The 21199-nt window shown below is 48.9% G+C and overlaps 2 protein-coding genes across 6 annotated transcripts in view; one reads left to right on the plus strand and one right to left on the minus strand.

The window, feature by feature from the left end:
- Positions 1 to 4511: 4511 nt before the first annotated feature.
- Cd52 (CD52 molecule) lies at positions 4512 to 6037 on the plus strand. The gene is made up of 2 exons (XM_017799073.2): positions 4512 to 4627; positions 5687 to 6037. The coding sequence occupies exons 1-2, from the start codon at positions 4577 to 4579 to the stop codon at positions 5873 to 5875; spliced, it is 240 nt and encodes a 79-aa protein (XP_017654562.1). The 5' UTR covers positions 4512 to 4576; the 3' UTR covers positions 5876 to 6037.
- Positions 6038 to 7458: 1421 nt separating this feature from the next.
- The window catches only part of Crybg2 (crystallin beta-gamma domain containing 2), a 31787-nt gene continuing 18046 nt past the window's right edge, over positions 7459 to 21199 (minus strand). For 3 of the 5 annotated variants that reach the window (XM_029565234.1, XM_029565237.1, XM_008836815.3), the window contains exons 9-22: positions 20611 to 20737; positions 20288 to 20323; positions 19839 to 19975; positions 19568 to 19694; positions 19196 to 19335; positions 18947 to 19073; positions 18603 to 18635; positions 18396 to 18508; positions 12746 to 12875; positions 10561 to 10700; positions 10120 to 10243; positions 8565 to 8723; positions 7739 to 7898; positions 7459 to 7632 (exon numbers count right to left, since the gene is read on the minus strand). In XM_029565234.1, the coding sequence (XP_029421094.1) occupies positions 7544 to 7632; positions 7739 to 7898; positions 8565 to 8723; positions 10120 to 10243; positions 10561 to 10700; positions 12746 to 12875; positions 18396 to 18508; positions 18603 to 18635; positions 18947 to 19073; positions 19196 to 19335; positions 19568 to 19694; positions 19839 to 19975; positions 20288 to 20323; positions 20611 to 20737 (1642 nt within the window). In that variant the 3' untranslated portion in view covers positions 7459 to 7543. Of the gene's footprint in view, positions 7633 to 7738; positions 7899 to 8564; positions 8724 to 9379; positions 9433 to 10119; positions 10244 to 10560; positions 10701 to 12745; positions 12876 to 18395; positions 18509 to 18602; positions 18636 to 18946; positions 19074 to 19195; positions 19336 to 19567; positions 19695 to 19838; positions 19976 to 20287; positions 20324 to 20610; positions 20738 to 21199 lie in introns of those variants that run through there. The other 2 variants (XM_029565235.1, XM_029565236.1) reach the window with 2 other exon arrangements.

Below are 21199 nucleotides of genomic sequence, written 5' to 3' on the forward strand. Positions count from 1 at the left end.
AAATAAAACTAAGGTTAAGGGCCTGGCAGGATGACAGCCGAAGCTGACAATCCAAGTTCAATCTCCAGGATCCACATGGTGGGAGGAGCAAAAAGCTCCTGCAAGCTGTCCTTGACTTCCACAGGAATCCTGGGGCACAGGTACACCCCGAAGAGATACATAGATAGGTGATACATAGGTAGATACTTTTAAAAGTTTAAGTCCAGGCTGGAAAGATGGCTCAACGGTTAAGAGAGCTTGCTGTTCTTTTTAAAAATATATATATGTATATATATATTATTTATTTTATGTGTATGAGTGTATTGCCTGCATGTATGTAAGTGTACCCGTGTCGTGCAGTGCCCACGGAGGTCAGAAGAGGCCGTCAGACCCACTGGAGCTGGAGCTACCGATGGTTGTTAGCTGGGAACTGAACCTGGGTCCTTTGTAAGAGCAGACAGTGCTTTTAACCTCTGAGTCATCTCTAGCTTCAAGAGAGTTTGCTCTTCTTTCAAAGGACCTGAGTTCAGATCCTAGCACCTAAGGCAGGAGACTCACAACTGTCTGTAATTCCAGCTCCAAGGTATCTGACACCCTCTCCTGACCTCCACAGGCACCTGCACACACACACACACACACACACACACACATAAATAAAAAAAAAATTTAAGTTCTTTTTTGGGGGGGGACACTGTGCCAGCTAATCTGGCACTCTATGTAGACTGGGCTGGTCTTGATCTCACAGAGATCCACCTGCCTCTGCCTTGCAAGTGCTGGGATTAAAGGTGTGAGCTATCATGCCTGGCAGCTAAAAAGAAAAAAGTAATATGTATGCATGTATTGTCTGCATGTGTGTAAGTGCACCTGTGTGGTACAATGCCCAAGGAGGTCAGAAGAGGGCATCAGATCCCCTGAACTTGGATGGTTCTTAGCTGCCATGTGGGTGCTAGGACTCAACCTGGGTCCTTTGCAAGAACATCCAGTGGAGCTAACCACTGAACCAGCCCTCCAGAAAATGTCTTAAAAGTGAAAAAAAAGCCAGGTGTGGTAGTGCCTGCCTTTAGTCCCATTACTGACAGGCAGATCTCCGTGAGTCCAAGGCCAGCGTGGCCTATATGGTAAGTCCCGGGCCAGCTGGGGCTCCATAGTGAGACCCCGTCTTAAAAAAAAATAAAAGTAAGTTCTCATAGGCACCCCTAGCAGGGAGGAACCACCACATGACCAGATGGCCGGAGATGCCAGGGCTCAACCTGCCTAGCTTCTCACAAGAGGGGGAAAGATTGCCCAGTAGGCCAGGTCAGTTTTCAGCAAAGGAATCTCGGGCTTCCACTGGACCTACTCTCTCCTGCTGCAGGCCACCTGCTGCTTCCTTGGTGCCCAGGCTACCCCAGAATCAGCCTCCCCTAGGTGTAACAGCTGAGACCCTTAGGGACACAGGGTAAAGGAGCAGATAAGGAGAGAAGGGGCCCCTCTCACTTCCCTCCTCCCCACCGCCCCTCCCCATTTCCTGCCTTTCTCCCCTCAGCCTGGACTCTCACTTCTTTATTCCTTTCAGCTTTAGTCTCAGGAGATGGAGGCCCCTGAGGCCCACTCAGGTTTTACCTAGGCTTGCAACAAAGATCTTGAACCCTACAAGGGAAGTTCAGGGGAATCCCCTTTACCATCTGGCATGTAAATAAGACTGAATAAATGAAGCCCTGGAAAGTAGGTGTGGCAGAAGCTGGGTTACCAGCGAAGGCCTGGGTTCTGGGGAGCAAGATCAGGAGTCAAGACTTAATCAGGGACCACCGGGGTTGTTGCTCACTGGTAAAGGATTTAAATGCCTAGCATGTGTGAGGCCCCAGTTCCATCCTTAGCACCATTTTCCCCCTCAAAAACACTTAATCAGTGAGTTTTAGAGCACCCCCAGAGGTGCTGTGCCTTTTAGACAGATCTGGACTCAAGTTCAAATGAGATTGGCTCCAGGATTTATCACCTTGGACAAGTCATTTTCTTCCTCAGTCAGATGGGAATAATTATTACCCAGTATCACTGAGACCACAAGTAAAAAACAAAAACAAAAACAAAAAAAACCATGTATAGAAGAGGGCACCATCCAAACAGCTCCCAACAGGGATTCATAGCACCTCTCCACAATCCTTGGGGGCTTCATTCTGCTTACCTGCTGTCTTTCACTAGTGACCCTCGTCCCTCCTGGAGTGCTACAAATAACCCAGCTGGTAGTTTCTTCATTCAAATCCCAAAACATGAGGTCTTAAGAGACCAGAAATAACCCAGTTCAATCTTCTCACTTGAAACAAGGAGCCTGAGCCCAGAGAGAACAGGAGTGGACTCAAAGCTAATCCCATGTTCCCTCATTTTCACAGAAGCCCACAGCCCCTTCCGGAATCTCACTGGGTCCCAAGGCTTCACAGAGCCCACAGCAGTATCTGCCACCTTCTGAAACCCACATCCATCCCACTCACTCAGCTCCTGTCTCTTGTCTCAATCTTTTGTGTCTAAGTTTTCAGACAGGGTGCCAGGTAGGCCAGGCAGGCCTCAAACTCATTATATAGCTCAGGCTAGCCTTGAATTCCTGATCCTCCTTCTCCATCCTCCAGGTGCTGGGATGACAGGCATTCAAACTTTAAAACAAAATACTTCAACCATTTATATAATAGTTGTTAGTGTTGACTATTATTTTTTTTAACAGGGGTCTTGCTCTGTAGCCCAGGCTGTCCTTGAACTCACAGCAACCCTCCTGCCTCAGCCTCCCAAAGCATTGGGATTATAGGTATGAGCCATTACACCTAGATTTTTTTTCTTTCTTTCTTTCTTTCTTTCTTTCTTTCTTTCTTTCTTTCTTTCTTTCTTTCTTTCTTTCTTTCTTCCTTTCTTTCTTTTTTCAGACAGGGTCTCCCTGTAGTCCCAGCAGACCTGGAACTCACTATGTAGATCAAGCTGGCCTCCATCTTACAGAGATCTGCCTCTGCCTCCAGAGCATGGGGATCAAAGACATGTGCCACCATGCCTGGCCTATCATTGACTCTGTTAAAACAGGGGTTCTTTTTGTTCTTGTTTTTGTTTTGGATTTTTTGAGACAGGGTCTTACTATGTAGCCCTGTCAGGTTGACCTCAAACTCACAAAGATCTACTTGCCTCTGCTTCCCAAGTGCTGGGACCAAAGACATGTTAAAATATGCTATTTGCCATCATGGTGATGCGCATTTGTAATCCTAGCACTTAGGAGGCTGAGACAGGAGGAGCATGAGTTTAAGGCCAGCCTTGGCAACACAGACTATATTTCAAAATAAATAAGGCAGACCCAGGGGGAGGACCAGTCCTGACAGGGAATAGTGCAGTGCTCAGGCCTTATCAGAGAAGTTTTATTGTGCAGTGGATGGCAGTTAATGCAGAACCTCATAACTGACCAAGTGATAAGTGACTATGGAGTGGTCAGCAACAAATGGGACATCTATGTCACACCCTTTCCCAAGGCTCAGGGACCACAGAGGAAGAGGGGGCGGAAAGACTGTAGCACCAGAGGTCAGCGAGAACAGGAGCAAAACAGTGTCTTCTGGCTACAACAAGACCATTGCACTCATGGACTCACAGCACCTGTGGTTGCTACATGAGATCTGCACAAGATAAAGCCAGTTGACATTCTAGCATGGAGTGGGAAGGGGTTCCTAGGCAGCCCCCAACTGAGGAGCAATGGACAGTTGATGGTTTGGGGGAGGGAGAATTGGCTTTTCTAAAGGGTGGGGCTCCTGGTGGGTTGCCCATGCTCCAGTGGATGGCTATACACCCAGAAATATATAGACAACACAAATTTTGTGTTATGAAATATAAAAAAGTATTTTATTTTTATTTTAGTGTATGAGTATATTGCCTGCATGTCTGTGTTTCCCTGCGGAGGTCAAAAGGTGTTGGATTTCCCTGGAACTGGAGTTACAGATGGTTGTTAGCCACCATGTGGGTTCCGGGAATTGAACCCAGGTTCTCTGCAAGAGCAGCCAGTGCTCTTAACCGCTGAGCCATCTCTCTAGCCCCATGTGTTATTAAAAAATTTTTTAAAAAGGACAAGAAGTTGAGGGCAGAGCTGGGGGAAGTTAAGGGAAAGAGCTGGGGGTGAATATGAACAAAATACATTGTGTAGAATTCTCAAAGAATGGATAAAACATTTTTAATAAAATAAAAGGTAAAAATAGGGTTATTATTGCATTCGATCCTCCAGCAACTTTTTTGTTAAAGGCTCAGAGATTCAGCTACAGGTCTGGGGTCTCAGACTTGTTAAATGAAACCAAGATTCCCTGCCCAACATGCAGGACTCCAAGCCCAGGGCCCTGCTTCCTGCCTTCCACTACCCCCATAGGCTTGTTTATCCCTCATCCCCCAGGACCGAGAACTCAGATCTCATCTACCAGGCCTTGGAACCTGGGGCTGGTTTTATCCACCCTCAGGTCTGAAAAAAAGTAAGTGCTCCTCCCCTCCTTCCTCCCTCTACCCCTCCCTATCTCCCCTGCCTCTTAGTTCAAAAGCAGCCAAGCTGAAAGAGGCCTACAGATAGCCCTGAACTCAACTCCCAAAGCTGCTACAGAACCCAAGCAGATCCAGGATGAACAGCTTCCTCTTCCTCCTCACCATCAGCCTCCTGGTTATAGTTCAGGTAAGAGCAGTCCTGGGAGCCCCTGTCACCACCACTAGATCTGCACTGTTTGACTTGGCTGGGGTGGGGAGAGGGAATGCAGTTTCCTGGGGCTTAGGCTCCTTCTATGGGGACAGAGATGGATATCAAACCAGAGATGTAAGAGGGCCTCAATGCCTGGCTTCCAGCCTTCTTAGCTGTCAGGCTGCTTCTGGGCTGCCCAAGAAGCCTGTGTTTCCATATGGGGATCCTCACAGGGTGCCAGGTGTGTGGAGTACTGTGTAATACTGGGTCCTGAAGAAGTGTCGGGAGAGGGCCTGTTTCGGGTAGCTGAAGAAATGGTCCTTTTGGTAGGGGTAAGGAAATGCTCTGCTGCTGGCTGGAGGCGGCAGGGGACGGCCCAACCCCTGCTCCTGCTCCTGGCTATGTGGAACCACCAAGACAGAAGTTTCCCACTCACTCTCAAAAGCAGCTACCATTCTGGGGGGCAATTGTGGTGACACCCGTGTACCCAGAGTGGCCTGGTTAATAGAGGAGACAGGAGCCATCAAGTTCGTGATCAAGGACAGCTTGATCAAGCATCAAGGGCAGTTTGATTACTAGCAAAACCAGTTTCACTCCCATCTAGAGTAGCTTCAGTTACAGCTCAATCAAGCATCAAGGACAGCTTGTCATATCTGGCTGTTTCCACCGCCCCATCCTCCCACCCTCACCTTTCCAGGGGCCTTTTCATTCAGCTCTGTCTCACGTGATACTTCCAACCTTAATAGACTCTTCTCAACAGTCAGAAGTCCAGGAAATTGAGGCTCGGGGAGGGTAAGGTCTTCCCAGGGTTAATAAGGTCAAGGACTGGGACTTCTGTGTTCCCCTCTCTGCCAGGTGAGCTGGTGGCCTGAGAGGGGTTGGAGGGGCCGAAGGAGGAGGAGAGGGACAGCTCTGTCTCTGTCTGTGACAGGGCAAACAGCAGTCAAACTTCTCAACAGTACTTATGACAGAAGTTTCATGGAGGCCTAGAGTTGGGGGAGTCAGGGTCTGTAACATGCACTTCAAATCCCCCTGAGCACTGAACTTCTCTTGCAGCTACAAACTGGAGTCTTGGGAAGCCAGAATGCTACCGAAAAGGCTGTTACCACTGTCAAGATCATCACCCACTCGAGGACCAGGGAAACTGTCATGAATAGTGGGGCGTCAGCTCTCAGTGATGTGGGTGGCGGCAGTTTCCTTTTCTTCTTGGCCAACACCCTATTCTTCTTCTTCTACCTCAGCTAAGGTGATGGTGTCACCTCTAGCCCTATGCCCCTAAAACAGCTGCTACCATCAGTAGTCAGGGACGTCTCCATCCAGTCCTTGAGAGGGATAGACACCAGAGATGCCAGAAAATTGACAGGCACTGTGGTAGGGGCAATGGCCAGAAGGGAGGTACTAATGGGAAGGAACACGTAACACCCAGCTGGGGCTCAATAAAGTTATGCTTATGCTTAGATGGGGCCTCATGTGTGGTTACTGGTCATTACTGGCCCCATGAGTCATGTGTACAGCAATACCAGGTGCTTTCTGCAGCCACCTTCAGGGAAGGTGGTACAAAGGCACTCCTCCAGTTTTCTAACCCTGAACTTCATGTAGAGAACCCTCCTTAGAATCACCTTGCAGAGACAACTAGAAACTCACCCTTTATCTGTATTTGTTTCACTTGTCCCTTAGTGTTTGGGGGTGATGGCCCCAATTCCACCTCCATATCTTAGGCCCTAGACAACCCCAGGCATCCCTCCATCCCAAAACCTAGATGTCTTTAGAATGATCAATTCAAGGAGGTTCTAGATCATTCGGCCCCGTCTCATGCCAAACTCCCAACCAGAGTATCCCAGGCCCAGGAATACCTCCAGGTCTGGGAAGATTCCCAGAAGAACAGATCACAAAGCCATCTGTCTGTCCATCTTTGATTTCGGGATCTGGAGGATGAGGAGGCAGGTGCCACTTCCACCCACACTGTGGGCAGGGAAGGCAGGACAGACAAGCAGTCACTTTAACCATCCTTACCCTTCTGGGCTTGGGACTGGTGTTTAGACCTGCAGAGAGAGAATGGAACCCAGAGAGTGGTCCCCAAGGGCCCGCCTGCCTCTGTGTCTTCCCAGGGACTTGAGCCAACAAGGACTGAGAAATAGTTGTTCTAAGTCTGGGAGAAAGAGCACTGCCCTTCTCCTGTGTCCTGACCTGTCCTTGCTAGGAACCCAGGCCCTTGTCCTGATTTTTCTGACCAAGGCCAAACCTTAAGGATTTGAGATTAGAATTAGAAGTGGCAAGAAGCCCTGGGGACAAAGCTCCTTGGGGCGTGGCTCTTGCTTATCTCCTCTGTCAGGCCAGATGTAGTCCCACACACTGAACCTCCTCCATGTTTTCACCCTTGGACACGTCTGTGTCTGCATCCCTGTAACTCTTTGCCACTTTGAGCCTGGCCAACTCCTTCCCATCCTGCACGTCAGCAGGGGTGGGTGGTCCAGCCCTCCGCTTCTGTTTCACTGAAGCCACTGACCAATCACTCACCCACTGGAATCTGCCACTGGATTGTGTGGGAACCACAATGGCTTCGCTGATGGCTATATCCTGACCCCTCACCTCCAGCCAGAGGGCTAGAATTGACTCAACAGGCTCGAGCACAAGCACCTGAGTGACTTACCACTTAGTCTGGTCACGGAGCTCCCTCTGGTGGCAGGGGGAGGCCTTACACCTTACATCTCACCACCATCACAAATAAAACCCAGCAGTTAGCCTGGGCAGGGGTTGAAGAACAATGGTCTGTCTTCACCCCCAACTCAATATCAAGGTGCACAGAGAAAAGGACACTAGGCAGCATATTAGAAAATAGCTTATGTTACAACAAAAACCTATAAAAACATTTCATCCCAGGAAAAGCCTCCAGGGCTGGGGGAAAAAGGTGGTTCAAAGTACATGGACAGTCCAGATCTGGGAAGGCCTCTCCTTGGTTGGTTCCCATAGCACCACATGGTCCCGGTCATAGCCTCGGCCACCTGGTGGGAGGAAGTATTCAGAGGAGATTAGAGTACTGGGGACAAAGCTCTTCTTGGTCCCCTTGGGTGCCTCCGCCCCCCTCCCAACACCCCCAGGCTACATTACCCTTTACATCCAGGATCCGGCCTTCGAACATCTGGCTGCAGATGTGACCTAGTTCATTGATGCTCCACATTTGGCGTGGCAGGCGGCTTTCAGCCCACAGCACAACCTTGGAGCCTGGGCTAGGAGGTCCAATCACCTGCAGGCTCATGGTGGGGGCCACCTGAAGCCCCAGAAGACAGTTTGACACTGCTTTTCCCACAGGAGAGCTCCCATGCCCAAGCCACTGTCATGCTCTGGGTCGAATACTGGTTCTCACGATTGTGATGCTAGGAAGTTCCTTCATCCTTTCAAGCTTCCCTTTCTTAAGGTTGGGAATCGCCAAATACTAGTTTTTTAGGGTTTAACATGGGAGGGGGAATTAAAGGGCTAATATTTTCCTTTTTGTTTGTTTCTGGGTTTTTTTTGTTTGTTTTCCTTTTTTTTTCTTTTTGAGACAGGGTCTCCCTGTAGCCCCAGCTGTCCTGGAACTCACTATGTAGACCAGGCTGGCCTTGAACTCACGGAGATCTGCCTGCCTTTGCCTCCCGAGTGCTTGGATTAAAGGCATGTACCACCACGCCTGGCTGTTTTCCTTTTTTGAGTTGGGGTCTCACTGTGTAGCTATGGCTGGCCTAGAACTCTCTATGTAGACCAGGCTGGCCTTGAACTCACAGAGATCTTCCTGCCTCTGCCTCTTCAGTGCCTGGCTAAGAGCTACTACTTTCCAGACTTTCATTCTCTACCACCTCAGGGTTCCATGGGTCTTGCTCCTGACTGGGCTGGAGCTTCCCAAGGCAGGTTTGCAGACCTGGGGGTTGGCAGTCTCTGCCCAGCTCCAGAATCATACCTGGTTCTTCAGTAGCCCATCTTCATAGTACCAAATGCAACTGCCTCCAGCTCGGGGCTCAGAGACCACCACACGGCCTGCCTTCATGTCCTCCACATGGTCTGGCACTGCCAGGAATCCCCCTAGTGCTGCATTCCAGAGGCGGAAATAGGCTCGGCGCTGGTGATAAGGAAAGACCGAGAGTCACAGGTCTGCAGCCACTAATGCCTCACCATGCTCCATTCCAGACCCTCTAGGACCACCCTCTCAAGCCCTCTTTGCCTCCAAACTTTCCCCAATGCTGCTTCTAAGTCACTGCTCTCTCCACACTCAGACTGAGGGCACACACGTGCATAGTTCCATGACCACGCAGTCATGTACAGAGGGACCCTGACAGATACACTCACAGCCCACAAGGTGGCACACTTCACAGAAGACACAAACACAGTTCCACAGTTCCATTCTGTCATTAGATTCACACATTCCAACATACAAAGATTCCCGCCAGCCTGATGCACTTCAGCTGAGTAAAAATACAGATGTCCTGGCACATGCACGAGCACACACATGCACACTCACACGCACATGCTGAAGAGAAATGCAGTGACATTAGATATCACCAGAATCGGCTCTGCCAAAGTCAGCCTAGGGGAGACGGTAATGGTAGTAATTGTGAGAACCACAACTAACATCTGTGGCGTGCATCCTGCTTGAGGACCACTCTAAGGGTTCTGCAGACATTACAGCTCTTCAGTCCTCAAAGAAACCCAGGAGACAGCATGCTATCTCCATTTTAAAGATGAGGAATCAGAGGTCCCTGAAGGGATAGTACTTGCCCAAGATTGCAGAACAAGTCCTTGTCCACTTCTCGGGGCCTTTATTTCCCCATCTGTAAAATGTGAGAGATGGAGGTAATCTCCAAGTTTCCTTCCAGCAATGCTGTCATGAGAGTCTGTGAACAAAGGGACTAAACACACACCCTCTTACACAGGTGCACACACTCAGCAGGCTCTCAGACACAGGCAAGAGCAGGCACGAAGACAGGATACTCCCACAGATGCAGGCACACACATGCACACACACACAGATCACCCCTAGAGTTCTCAGACACAAGACATCATGAGCATAGATATACTCTCAGATGGGCACATGCAGGTGCACAGACACAGTTACAGGCCACAGCTCTGCCCTGGAAATATACATGTGCAGAAATGAGGCTAATGTCTAGGCAAGCAGGTGCACAGACCTTCATGTGCAGACCCTGTGCCTGAACGAAGTGTGCTTACTATAGGTGAGTGGTGTGCACCTGATGATAATTTTCAGTTCTGTGAATAAACTCATCATATGTATACAATAGGCTTATGCTTTCATACGGACATTATTCCTTAGGACAAAGTAAAATGAAAACCAAAATAGTTGATTTAGAGAAAACTATTTAGATGATGATGCAAGAAGAGGTGGGGCTGAAGCTGTGACAGAAGTATACAAATGCTGAACTTGGGAAACAAGATGTACGCAGGGACGGGCACACACGGGGCAGGCCCATCCAGAGGCACTCATGCTGACTGCTACCTACCTGCTTGATGGGGTAGAGGGAGCCCACCCTCTGGGTACCACTGTAGGTCAGCCAGTTGGTGATCTCACAGCTGCCCACCAGCCACTGGCGGCCCCGGAAGTCGCTGTGCTCACATAGCACCCAACTGTGCCCAGCAGGTGCCAGAGACACAGAGAGGAAGACAGACAGGCAGACAGAGGGGAGGAAGAAGCACAGACATTAGAACAACCTCTACTTCCTTTTCTCTCACACTAGGGTAGAGTCTCCAGGAGGAGAGGGAAACTGGGAGTAGATTTGCAGGCAAAATAGGGTTCTGAGAATCCCACAAGGCTGGGATCCAGCCAAGCCCTGAGAGGTGGAGTCCCTCCTCAGTCTATACTTCTCCCTCCTCCATGGCTCGGGGTGGGGTCCCCATCCTACCACTCGCCCAGCCCCACTAGGAGCCCTGCACCGCACACTCACACGCCGCCCTTGATGCGCACAGACAACACGTGGTTGTTGAATCCCTTGGCCTGCAGGCTGCGCACCTCTCCATTCAGCTCGATCTCCTTCCCTTCGAAGCATTCCAGGCCGTACAGAAAAAGAGCAGGCTCTGAAAAGTGCTGGAACCAATAGAAGATAGGTAAGGCCACAAAAGCCCGAGCAGGCCCAGACTGTCGAGCACTCTGGGTCCTATCCAGACCCCAGATCTGTCCTGCAGGCCTCCTAGCTTCTGGGGACATTCACTGCCAGCAGTGTCCCCAGAGTCTCAGTCCCAGCATGGTTAGACTGGCACCAACTTCTCCTCAAACATCCTTTCTGGTAAATGGCTTTTTTTTTTTTTTTTGGCATAAGCGTTTTGATTGTCTGTATGTGTGTAGTGCTTGTGAAGACTGGAAGAGGGAGGCAGAGCCACTGTGTGGATGCTAGGAATCGAACCCAGGTCCTCTGAAAGAACTACAAAGTGCTCTTAACCCCTGAGCTAACTTTCCAGACCCATAAATGGCACTTTTAACACTTTTTGTATTTATCATTTGATTATTTTTTAAAAATATTTTATTTATTTTTATTTTATGTGTATGAGTGTACTGCCTGCATGTATGTGAGTGCACCCGTGTCATGCAATGCCACAGAGGTCAGAAGAAGGCTTTGGATTCCCCTGGAACTGAAGTTAAGGATGGTTCGTAGCCTCCACGTGGGTGCTCAGAATCAAACCTGGGTCTTCTGCAAGGGCAGTCAGTGCTCTTAACTGTTGTGCCATCTCTCCAGCCCCTATTTGGTTATATTTTTTAAATTATTTATTATTTTTATTTTATGTGTATGAGTGTATTGCCTGCATGTATGTAAGTGCACCCATGTCATACAATATTCTTGGAGGTCAGAAGAGGGTGTCAGATCCTCTGGAACTGGAGTTACAGACAGATGTTAACTGCCATGTGGGTGCTGGGAATCAAAGCCGGGTATTCTGCAAGAGCAGCCAGTGATCTCGACTGCTGAGCCATCTCTCCAGCCCTTGACTGTATTTTTGAGCTAGGATTTTACTAAACCGTCCAAACTGACCAGGAATGTACTGTGTAGCAACAGGCTGGTCTTGTGCTTTAGCCTCCTGAGTCCTGGGATTGTAGGCATGCACCACCATACCTGGTTAGCTGGTAAATGGCACACCTAAGGACTAATGGCCAGGCTGGAAACCTGGGGCTCATTTTATATTCCCTTCTGCCCATCCTCAATGACGATATGGGTAACAGTCCACTGACTAATAGCCATGTTCCTTTATTCCTGCTCACTACAGGGCAGATCCTTGGTGGAGCATTCTGTCCCATCTCATTATAACTCCTTAACAACCTTGAGGTGGATGTTGTCATGGTCTCTATTCATTTGGGGTGGGGTTGGGGAACTGACCTGAGTCTTGAAAAGGTAAAACTGATGATGGCTCAAGACCCCAAAGCTGGGCTCCAGACCCAGGTCCAGTCATCCTCAGAGCCAAGTGTATGGTGCTAAAGGGCTCAAGCTGTATAGCCAGGCAGCCTGAGGGAGCATCTGCTCTGCCTGTGCTGTGCAACCTGGAGCAAGTCAGAGTGGCTGTATGCCCCCATCTAACAATGGTAATGTGCCTCACAGAATTGTGGGAAAGGTCACCCAGCATATGTCAGCTGTTCTGATCCTCCACGTCATGGTGCCCGTGTCATAGCGCCCATGTTACTTCCCTTTCTTCTCTCTGGGCTCAGCACATCACCTTCTACTCTGGGTCACTTGAGGCAGCCTTTCCCTGCCCTGCTCCTCATGCCTGTGCCACTTAAGAGTCATTTTCCCACTAGATCCTGGCAGCCTTCGCTGAACAGAGCATCACCTGGTCAGGGCTGCACCCTGCCTACTCAGTGTCACTCTCTCCCATCCCAGCATCACCTTAGATATGGGAACTACTCCACATTGTCATGTTCAGGTCCTGTGTCTGATTAGTTTGGTATCTCCCAGACCTATCTCAGTGGATGCTCAATAAACATCCAGTAAGTTGAGCTAGCTCAGAAGCCTCAAAATCAAGGGTACCTGGGAAAGTTCTGTAAACAATTTCACTTATCCAGACCAACAAGTTCCTGGTAAGATAGGGCTCTGTACACAGGACTCTCCTTCTGCCCCTGGGGTTGCCTGGGCCTGGACAGGGACTCACCAGGGGGACCTTCCGGAGAGAGCCCAGAACTGTGGAAGCCAGGCAGCCCATGGCTGTGAGAGTGGGGAACTCGCCCTCAGACAGAATGTGCTGGTCCCCCTCAAAATTCTTCTCATCAAACAGGATCCAGCTGGGAAGGAGAAAAGTAGGAAAGGTAAGCCATTAGCTGAGACTGTCAGATACCCTGAGAGTCCTCAGTGGGAGTGAACTTGATGGTGTTTTCCATCCAGGGAAGGTCCAAGATAGATAGGTACTGCAGCAATGGGTACTGAAGTCAGACATAAGAAAGGACTGAAAGAACTCACACTACCTTTAAAGGGGAATTTGGCAATATTACACAACACTCTGTAGGCAATTGATCTGCAAACCTCTGTCTAGGAGTCTCTCTCAGGGTCACCCTTCAAAAGCATGAAATACAGCAAGCAAGAGCCTATTTACTCAGCACTGTTTGCACCAGCAGAGTGGAGGGAACCCAAACATCCATCAATAGGGGACTGGCTGAGGCTGGGCCTGATGGCACTGGCATGTAATCCCACTTACTCCAGAGGCTGAGACAGGAGGATCACAAGTTCAAAGGCAGCCTACACTACAGAGTGAGTTCAAGACCAGCCTGGACAATTTAGTAAGAGCCTGTGTCTCAACATCTCTAAATAAAAAGTATGAACCAGTGAGATTTTTCAGTGGGTAAAAACACTCTCTGCCAAGCATGATATGCCTGGACAGCTTCAGTTATCAACCTGACGTACCTGAATAGAGGGAATCTCAACTGAGGAATTGTCACCACTGGATTGGCCTGTGGCCATGTCTGTGGGGCATTTTCTTGATTGTTAAGTGATAAAGGAGGGCCCAGCCCACTGTGGGTGGTGCTACATCTGGGCAGGTGGTCTTGCGTTGTATAAGAAAGTAGGCTGGGGCTAGAGAGTTGGCTCAGAGGTTAAGAGCACTGACTGCTCTTACAGAGGACCTGGGTTCAATACCCAGCACCTATATGGAGGCTAACAACCATCTGTAACTCCAGTTCCAGGGGTCCAACACCCTCCTCTGACCTCCATAGGCATTGTACAACATGGGTGCACTCATATACATGCAGGCAATACACTCACAGACATGAAATAAAAATAAAAGAAAGCAGGCTGAGCATAGACCAGGGGTGCAAGCCAGTAAGTAGCGTTCGTCCATGGTCTGTGCTTCAGCTCTTGCCTCCAGGTTTCTACCCTGAGTTCCTACCCTGAGTTCCCTCAGTGATGAACTGTAACCCAGGAGATATAAGATAAAATAAGCCCTTTCCTCCCTAAATTGGTTTTGGTCAGTGTTTTTATCACGGCAATAGAAAGTAACTAGGACACCTGGTGACTGGAGGCAGATCCCAGGAACCTACACGGAGAAAAAAAGACTCAGGAAAGTTGTCCTCTGACTGATTGCTCCACTCCTCCCTCCCCTACACACACACGCACACACACACACGCACACACACACACACACACACACACACACACATATATACTTATACTACATAAACTTTGGGGCATTCACCCATACACATACACACAGGCACACTAAATACATTTTTTAAAATGTAAAAGCAGGCCAGGCGTGGTGGCTCACACCTTTAATCCCAGCACTTGGGAGGCAAAGGCAGGTGGATCTCTGTGAGTTCAAGGCCAGCCTGGTCTACATAGTGAGTTCCAGGACAGCTGGGGCTATAGGGAGACCCTGTCTCAAAAAGACCCCCCCCCCAAAAAATGTAAAAGTAAAACCCAGGAATAGACGGGAGCTCTGTTCTCCCTACTGTAATGTGAGACATAAGAAGGAAGGAAACGGAAAAAAAGTCTGCTATTTAAGCCACAGTTTCTGACATCTTGTTAAATGAACCTGAGGTAAGCTAGGTTTTTTATGCGGTTACACTAAGTTCCTGGTCAGCTGGTGTGTGTGTGTGTGTGTGTGTGTGTGTGTGTGTGTGTGTGTGTATGCACTCTTAAATGAACCCAGCCTGTTGGAACCCCATTTGTGTCTTCAACTTGATAGATTTTGCTTAATAAAAAAGTCTTTTGTTGTTGAAGAGGCAGGATTTGTGTGTGGCCCTCTGGGTCTCTGTGGGACTCCCTTCCTTTCAAGGCCCTTCTTTTTCCTGTATTTCTGCACATGCTGAGCTGTATCTCATTAGATAAAACTTTTCATGCTGGGTGTGGTGGCACAAGCCTTTAGTCCAGCACTCTGGAAACAGAAAAGTGGGTCGCTGTGAGATCAAGGCCAGCCTGATCTACTTAGGGAGTTCCAGGCCAGCTGGAGTTATAGGGAGACCCTATCTTCAAAAACAAAAACAAAGAAACAAAATGTTTCAAACTATTTACTTAAATGTATACTCTTTTTATTTTATTTTATTTATTATTTTTATTTTATGTGTATGTGTGTATTGCCTGCGTGTAGGAAAGCGCACACATGTCGTGCAATGCCCCCGGAGGTCAGAAGAGGCTGTCGGATCCCCTGGGACCGGAGTTACAGACAGTTGTTAGCTGCCATGTGGGTGCTGGGATTTGAACCCAGGTCTTCTGCAAAAACAACCAATGTTCTTAACCGCTGAGCCATCTCTCCAGCCTCTTAAATGTCTACACTTAATAAAAAGTCAACTGTTGAAAAAAGAAAACAAAACAAAACCCAAAAACAGAATTAGGGCTTGGGAGTAAAGCTCAGTGGCAGAAAGTTTGCTCAACATATGTAAAGCCGTGGGACCAGTCCAACAAACACATATATAAAGTGTTTCTAAAAATTAAAAAAAAGATTAAATTTAATAAATTAATTTAACTATATTCCAGCTTCACTACATAATCACACACAAAAAAGATTATTTTAAGTTTCTTTTTTTTCAGGTTCTTTTTCTTTTTGTATTTTTGAGACAGGGTCCCATGTATCCCAGGCTGGCCTCAAACTTACTACATAGCCAAAGATGATCCTGATCCTCTGGCTTCCATATTGCAAATACTGGGTTAGATTACAGATGCATGCCACACACCTTGCTTTTATTTCTTTCTTTCTTTCTTTCTTCCTTTGAGAGAGGGTTTCCCTGTAGCCCCAACTGGAACTTGCTATGTAGACCAGATTGGCCTTGAACTCACAGAGACTCATCCCCTGCCTCTGCCTCTCAGAGTGCTGGGATTAAAGGTGTGCGCCCCCATGCCCAGCTCAAATTTCTTTAAGAGGGACTTTTTTGACTAATACAAATCCATGGGGGGTGTAAGAGAAGGTTCTGAAGTCAAAAAGAATCACAAAGAACCCTCAACAGCTTCATTATGGGGAGCAATGTTAGTATTATAATTGTGGAACACTGGCATGCAGATTTGAGGCTCTAAATATCATTTCCCACAAAAGCAATTATAAGTTGAGAACTTGGGAAGTTGGGCAAAAAATGTACATAATGATCCAGGGCATCATGCTGTGCCAAAAAAAGCAAGAATGCTCCCCAAACTATTGGGATCAGTCAAAAGGACCAAGAGGTCATGTGAAAGTGCTCCCATTGGCCAAAGGCAATCTGAGCATACCAACGAACAGTGATGAATAGGCTGCAGCACACTAGATACATACAAATCTATGTGTTCCTTATAATACTTTAAGTTTTTCATTGGTCAGCCTTGAAGACTGCTAGGGTACCACTCAAATATTATTCTGGTGGCTCATGACTGTAATCCTAACACTCAGGAGGCTGAGGCAAGAGGATCACTATGAGTTGGAAGCCAGCCTGGGCTACCTACTGAACTTGAGGCCAGGCTGGGCTATAGAATGAAACCCTGTCTCCAAAAACCAGAGACAGACAGACAGAGATAGAGAAAGAGGGACAGAGAGAAATACAGATAAATCTCCTTGAAAAAAGATCTTATTGTCTTTTTTTCTATATAACTATTTCAGGTAGGCAAATAGTTGAGAAAGATAAATTCTTTTTTGTAAAAGTATTCTAGCTGGTGAGACAGTTCAGTGGGTAAAAAGAATTCCCAGGAACTCTGTAGTGGAAGCGGAGAACAAACTCCTGCAAAGTTGTCCTCTGACCTCTACAAGTGCACTACGGCAAGCAACAGCCCCCACACATAAACACACATGCATAAACAAATAAAATAAATTTAAAAAATATAAAAGAAGAAGGAATAAGGCCAATGAGATGGCTCATCAGGTAAGGGTGCTTGCTGTCAAGTCCAAGAGCCTGAGTTCAATCCCCAGGACCCACTTGGCAGGAGGAGAGAACCAACTCCTACAAGTTGTCTTCTGACCACTACATGCTCACGGTGGCATGTGTGCATGTGCACACATGCACACAATAGATAAGGAATGAACTATTGGTAATTATCTTTTGGTATAATAAAACCATTAGGTGAAAGATAATGAAGAGTATGGGGACTCTTATAGTGTAGGACAAGAAGACATTATGGTCTCATGTGTGATACAGCAGGAAGTCCACATCAACACTCTACAGACTTGCCAACAGAACAAAACAGCTTAACCAACTTAGGAGAGAGAGAGAGAGAGAGAGAGAAACAGAGAGAAACAGAACACCAGAAAGCAATCGGAAAAATATGGAAATATAAAGGATGGGAAATTTACAGGTAAAATTGTTAGGTTTCATTAAACAAATGCATGCTGTAAGACAAGAAAGTGATGAGGACTATTATGGTCTGGAGACTAATCGAACAAATGCAGTGTGTGAATCTTATTTGGATCCTGAGAAAAGCAACCTAATTTCATGAAGGCATTTGTGACCTAAGGGTAAAAATTGGGTATTCGTATTGACACATCTTAGCAGTTGTGATAATGATGTGTGCCTATGTGGGAGGACAGCCTTTTCTACCCAAGGCTTCCTGCACCCGAAGCATATGCATCTAAGGAAAATTCTTTATTAGTGATATTTTGAAATTTTGTTTTTGCTTAGATTTTTGATTCACTATTATGTGTGTGTATGTGTGTGTGTATGATCTGTGTGTGTGGTTGGAGCACAACTTGCAGGAGTCTGTTCTCTCCTTTCAAGGGGGTTCCTGGGATTGAATTCATCTTTGCACTGCAAGAGTTTTTACCTGCTGAGCCATCTCACCAGCCCCAGATTTTTTTTTAAGTACAATATAAATGAAACACTTTGTGTTTGTTGTTGTTTACAGCAGGGTCTCATGCAGTCCAGGCTGGCCTTGAACAGAGCTCTCTATGTACCTGAGCTAAAGTTTGCCTTAAACTGATCTTCCTGCTTCCACCTCCCAAATGCTGGGAATACAGGCCTATGCCACTATGCTCAATTTAGAGTTCTTTTTTTTTGTCTTTTTGAGACAGGGTTTCTTGTACCCACAGCTGACCTGGAACTGGCTACATAGACCAGGCTGGCTTCGAATTCACAAAGATCCACCTACCTCTGTCTCTCAAGTGCTAGGAGGAAAGGCATGCACCACCACACCCTGCTCAATTCAGGGTTCTTTATACTACACAAATATCTAGAGTTAAATTTTCATACTATCTAATATCGAGTTACATTTTCCATTACAATTTTATTGTTTGTTTTAAAATTGAACGACATAGAATATAACAGTTAACAAGGAGAAAATCATTTGAAACATGTGTCCCTTGCCTCCCCCGCTTCGCCTCTCCCAGCACACCCCGCGCTCCACCCCCTCCGTGGACTCACCTGCCACCGTGGACGCGGCATGACTGGGGCTGGAAGGAAGCGGGCAGAGAGGCCTGGTCATCCTCGAAGGAGATGTGCTCGCCCAGGAAGTCGGGCCCTGAGAAAAGCTGAATCTGGAGACAGAGAGGGTGATGGAGTGGGGCTGGGGGAATGGCCAAGGGAGGCTGAGATGGGCGCCCCACATACACTGCGGAGCCGCCTCCTTACCTTCGAGACGAAGTGCAGATCGTGCTCCCCTACCTGAAGGGAGAGATCGGTTCTGAGATTCAAAGGGGAGGCCAGCCTCGAGCCTCAGACAATGAGCTTCAAAACCGTTGCGTGGACCCTGGTCCCCAGGGGTAGTAGCCCCTCCCCTTTCCTGATGCCCCGCCCCCAAGGGCTCCGGAAGCCCTTCCCACCCAGCGGTCCCTGACGTAAGTTCCTCCCTCCACCTAGGCCATGCCTGCCCACCTAGCCCACCTCCTAGCCACTCCCTCCGCCTAAGCCCTGCCCTCCAGGTCTGTCCTGGCCACGCCCACCCGCCAGGCCACGCCCACCGCGCCGGCACCTACCTGGACCACTGGCTGCAGGGAGCGGAGGGCGCTGTTGCCCGAGCCCCAGTCGTCGCAGTTGCGGTACACACCCTTCTCCAGGACGTGCTGCTCCCCGGAAAAGCCCACCTGCTCGTAGGCCACCCACCTGTAGGAAGGGCGTGGCTCGGGTCATCCAAGGCGGAGTCGACACCTCTCCTGGAACCGCCCCCGACCCGCCCAGTCCCGCCCCGGCCCGCTCTGTGCCGGTCAGGACCAGCGATTACTCACACGCCGCTGAGCACGTGGATGGCCTGTGTGCTGGGTCCGTGTTGCACTAGCTCCACGTCCGGCACTGCGGAGCTCACCTCCACACCGTGCCCCTCGAAGTCCATGGCCTCAAACAGCACCACGGCCGGGTCTCCGAAGTCCTGGGCCCCCGAGACAGTCAGGTTTCTCCCACACACAGATAAACCCATGGGAGTGCCCAGACCTCAGGGAAGTAGCCCACCCAGGGAAATAGGGATGAGGGGCCTGTGTGTCTTGAGGAAGAGTCGCAGAAAGGAGATACTAGCCCTTGGGGGCACCCTGCCAGGGAGAACAGGCAAAGGAGAGGGAAGTTGGGTTGTGGCCAGACAGAATAGCCCAGTTGCTCTTGCTCACCGTCCGGATGACCCGCAGGGAGGTCAGCAACTCATCATAACCTCCCCAGTGTGACCAATCAGCATATTCGCCTTCTTCCAGCAGGTACTGGTGGCCCCGGAAGCCCTCCTTCTCGTAGCCCACCCAGCTGGGGGCAAGAGGAAAATTGAGCCATAGGATGTCCACCGATGAGACCATTAACCCACCCCCAGGCAGCCTAGGTTACTCTCTACTCCCAAAGGTAAAAGCCAGTAGGGACAAGGGGGTAGAAGGAATTGCCCTGAGTTCTCACCAGCCCCCAAGAATTTGCAGGGACCCCACAGAGGCCAGCTGGGGACTCTGGCTGTCCTCTGGCTGCTGAAGGTTGTAGATGTCTCTGCTCACTTCCCAGCTCCGGCCCTGAAAGCCGGGGGCCTCATACACCACAGCCTGTGGGAAGGGGCACCAGGTTGATAGATATCATCTGAACCCAGACACAGCCAGCCAGTCTAGGAATGGCTCTATCCAGCATCAGCCCAGAACTGCCTCCCTCACCAAGACCCCCCACTTTCTCTTTGAACCTTATGTCTTGTTCACTCTGACCTGGTCCTCCCACCTCAAAGCCAGTACCCAGTGAGTACATCAGGCCTGCTCTCCCCGGCCCAGCTTCTGCCACACAGGGCCCTTATCTCCTGTCCAGGCCACAATAATCCCCACTTTGACACAGCAAACACCCTCTCTGACCCCAAGTTCAGCCCTTACCTTGGGTTCCCCAGATTTCTCCACACTTGGGCAGCCCTGCAGAGGAGACATGGCTGAGACACCAGCCCATAGGTGGCAGAAGACAGGGGACCTAGGATTTTCTTGCTCTTAAGAGCCTTAAAAAAATGACTGCCCATATCCTCCCTCTGTCCGACATCTCAGGCTAATCCTCCCTCTCCTCTACTTCAATTTCCAATAGGAGCTCTGGGGTATTAAGTCTCCAAGGAGTGTTCTATTCTTATTCCATCCTTTCCTAGCCACAGATTGCAAGGGCCACCCTACCTGGCACCAGGAAGTGCCTGTGGGCATCCCCTGCTCCTTACCAATCTCATAGGTTTCAGAGAACCCACACTAGGGTTTGATGTACCCCAGGCCTCAAATGTGGGGTACTCTCCAGGCTCTAGGATGGAGGGAGTGCCTTCAAAGAATGGTTTGGGGTACAGCAGCCACCTGGGGGAAAACAGAGAAGCTGCTGATCTCCCAGCCCCAAGGGTCACAGCCCCAAGGTGACTGATGGAATAGGACAGCCAGCTCATCACAACGGAGGTGTCTCCTCCTCCAGGAAGGCTTCTATGACTGCCCCCACTCCCCACTCCACATATCCAGCTGGTTTGGTGCTTTAGCATACTCTTGCAACTCTTGCTTGTGCTCCCCTATCCTAGAACTCTAGATGCTATTATTTTTCTGTTTACCTGCCTATCCCCACCTGTAGACTGAAGCTTTTGTTATTATTGTTGTTTGGTTTGGTTTGGTTTGAGAGGCTGGCCTTGAACTCTCAATTCTCCTGTCTCAGTCTCCTGAGTTCTGGGATTACAGTCATGCAAACTGAACACTTTTGAGGACAGGAATTATGTGTCCTGTCACCTCTGTGTTTCCAGCATGCAGCACAGTTAATGTCAAATGAAGGGATTT

Source organism: Nannospalax galili, unplaced genomic scaffold (genome assembly GCF_000622305.1).
Source record: "Nannospalax galili isolate Female #2095 unplaced genomic scaffold, S.galili_v1.0 scaffold1258, whole genome shotgun sequence".
Lineage (NCBI taxonomy): Eukaryota > Metazoa > Chordata > Mammalia > Rodentia > Spalacidae > Nannospalax > Nannospalax galili.

Excerpts from the sequence above, each read along its gene's own strand:
- Cd52 (XM_017799073.2), top strand. The coding sequence starts at position 4,577 with ATGAACAGCTTCCTCTTCCTCCTCACCATCAGCCTCCTGGTTATAGTT. Across the intron at positions 4,628-5,686 it reads GCCTCCTGGTTATAGTTCAG|CTACAAACTGGAGTCTTGGG; the intron begins GTAAGAGCAGTC and ends CTTCTCTTGCAG.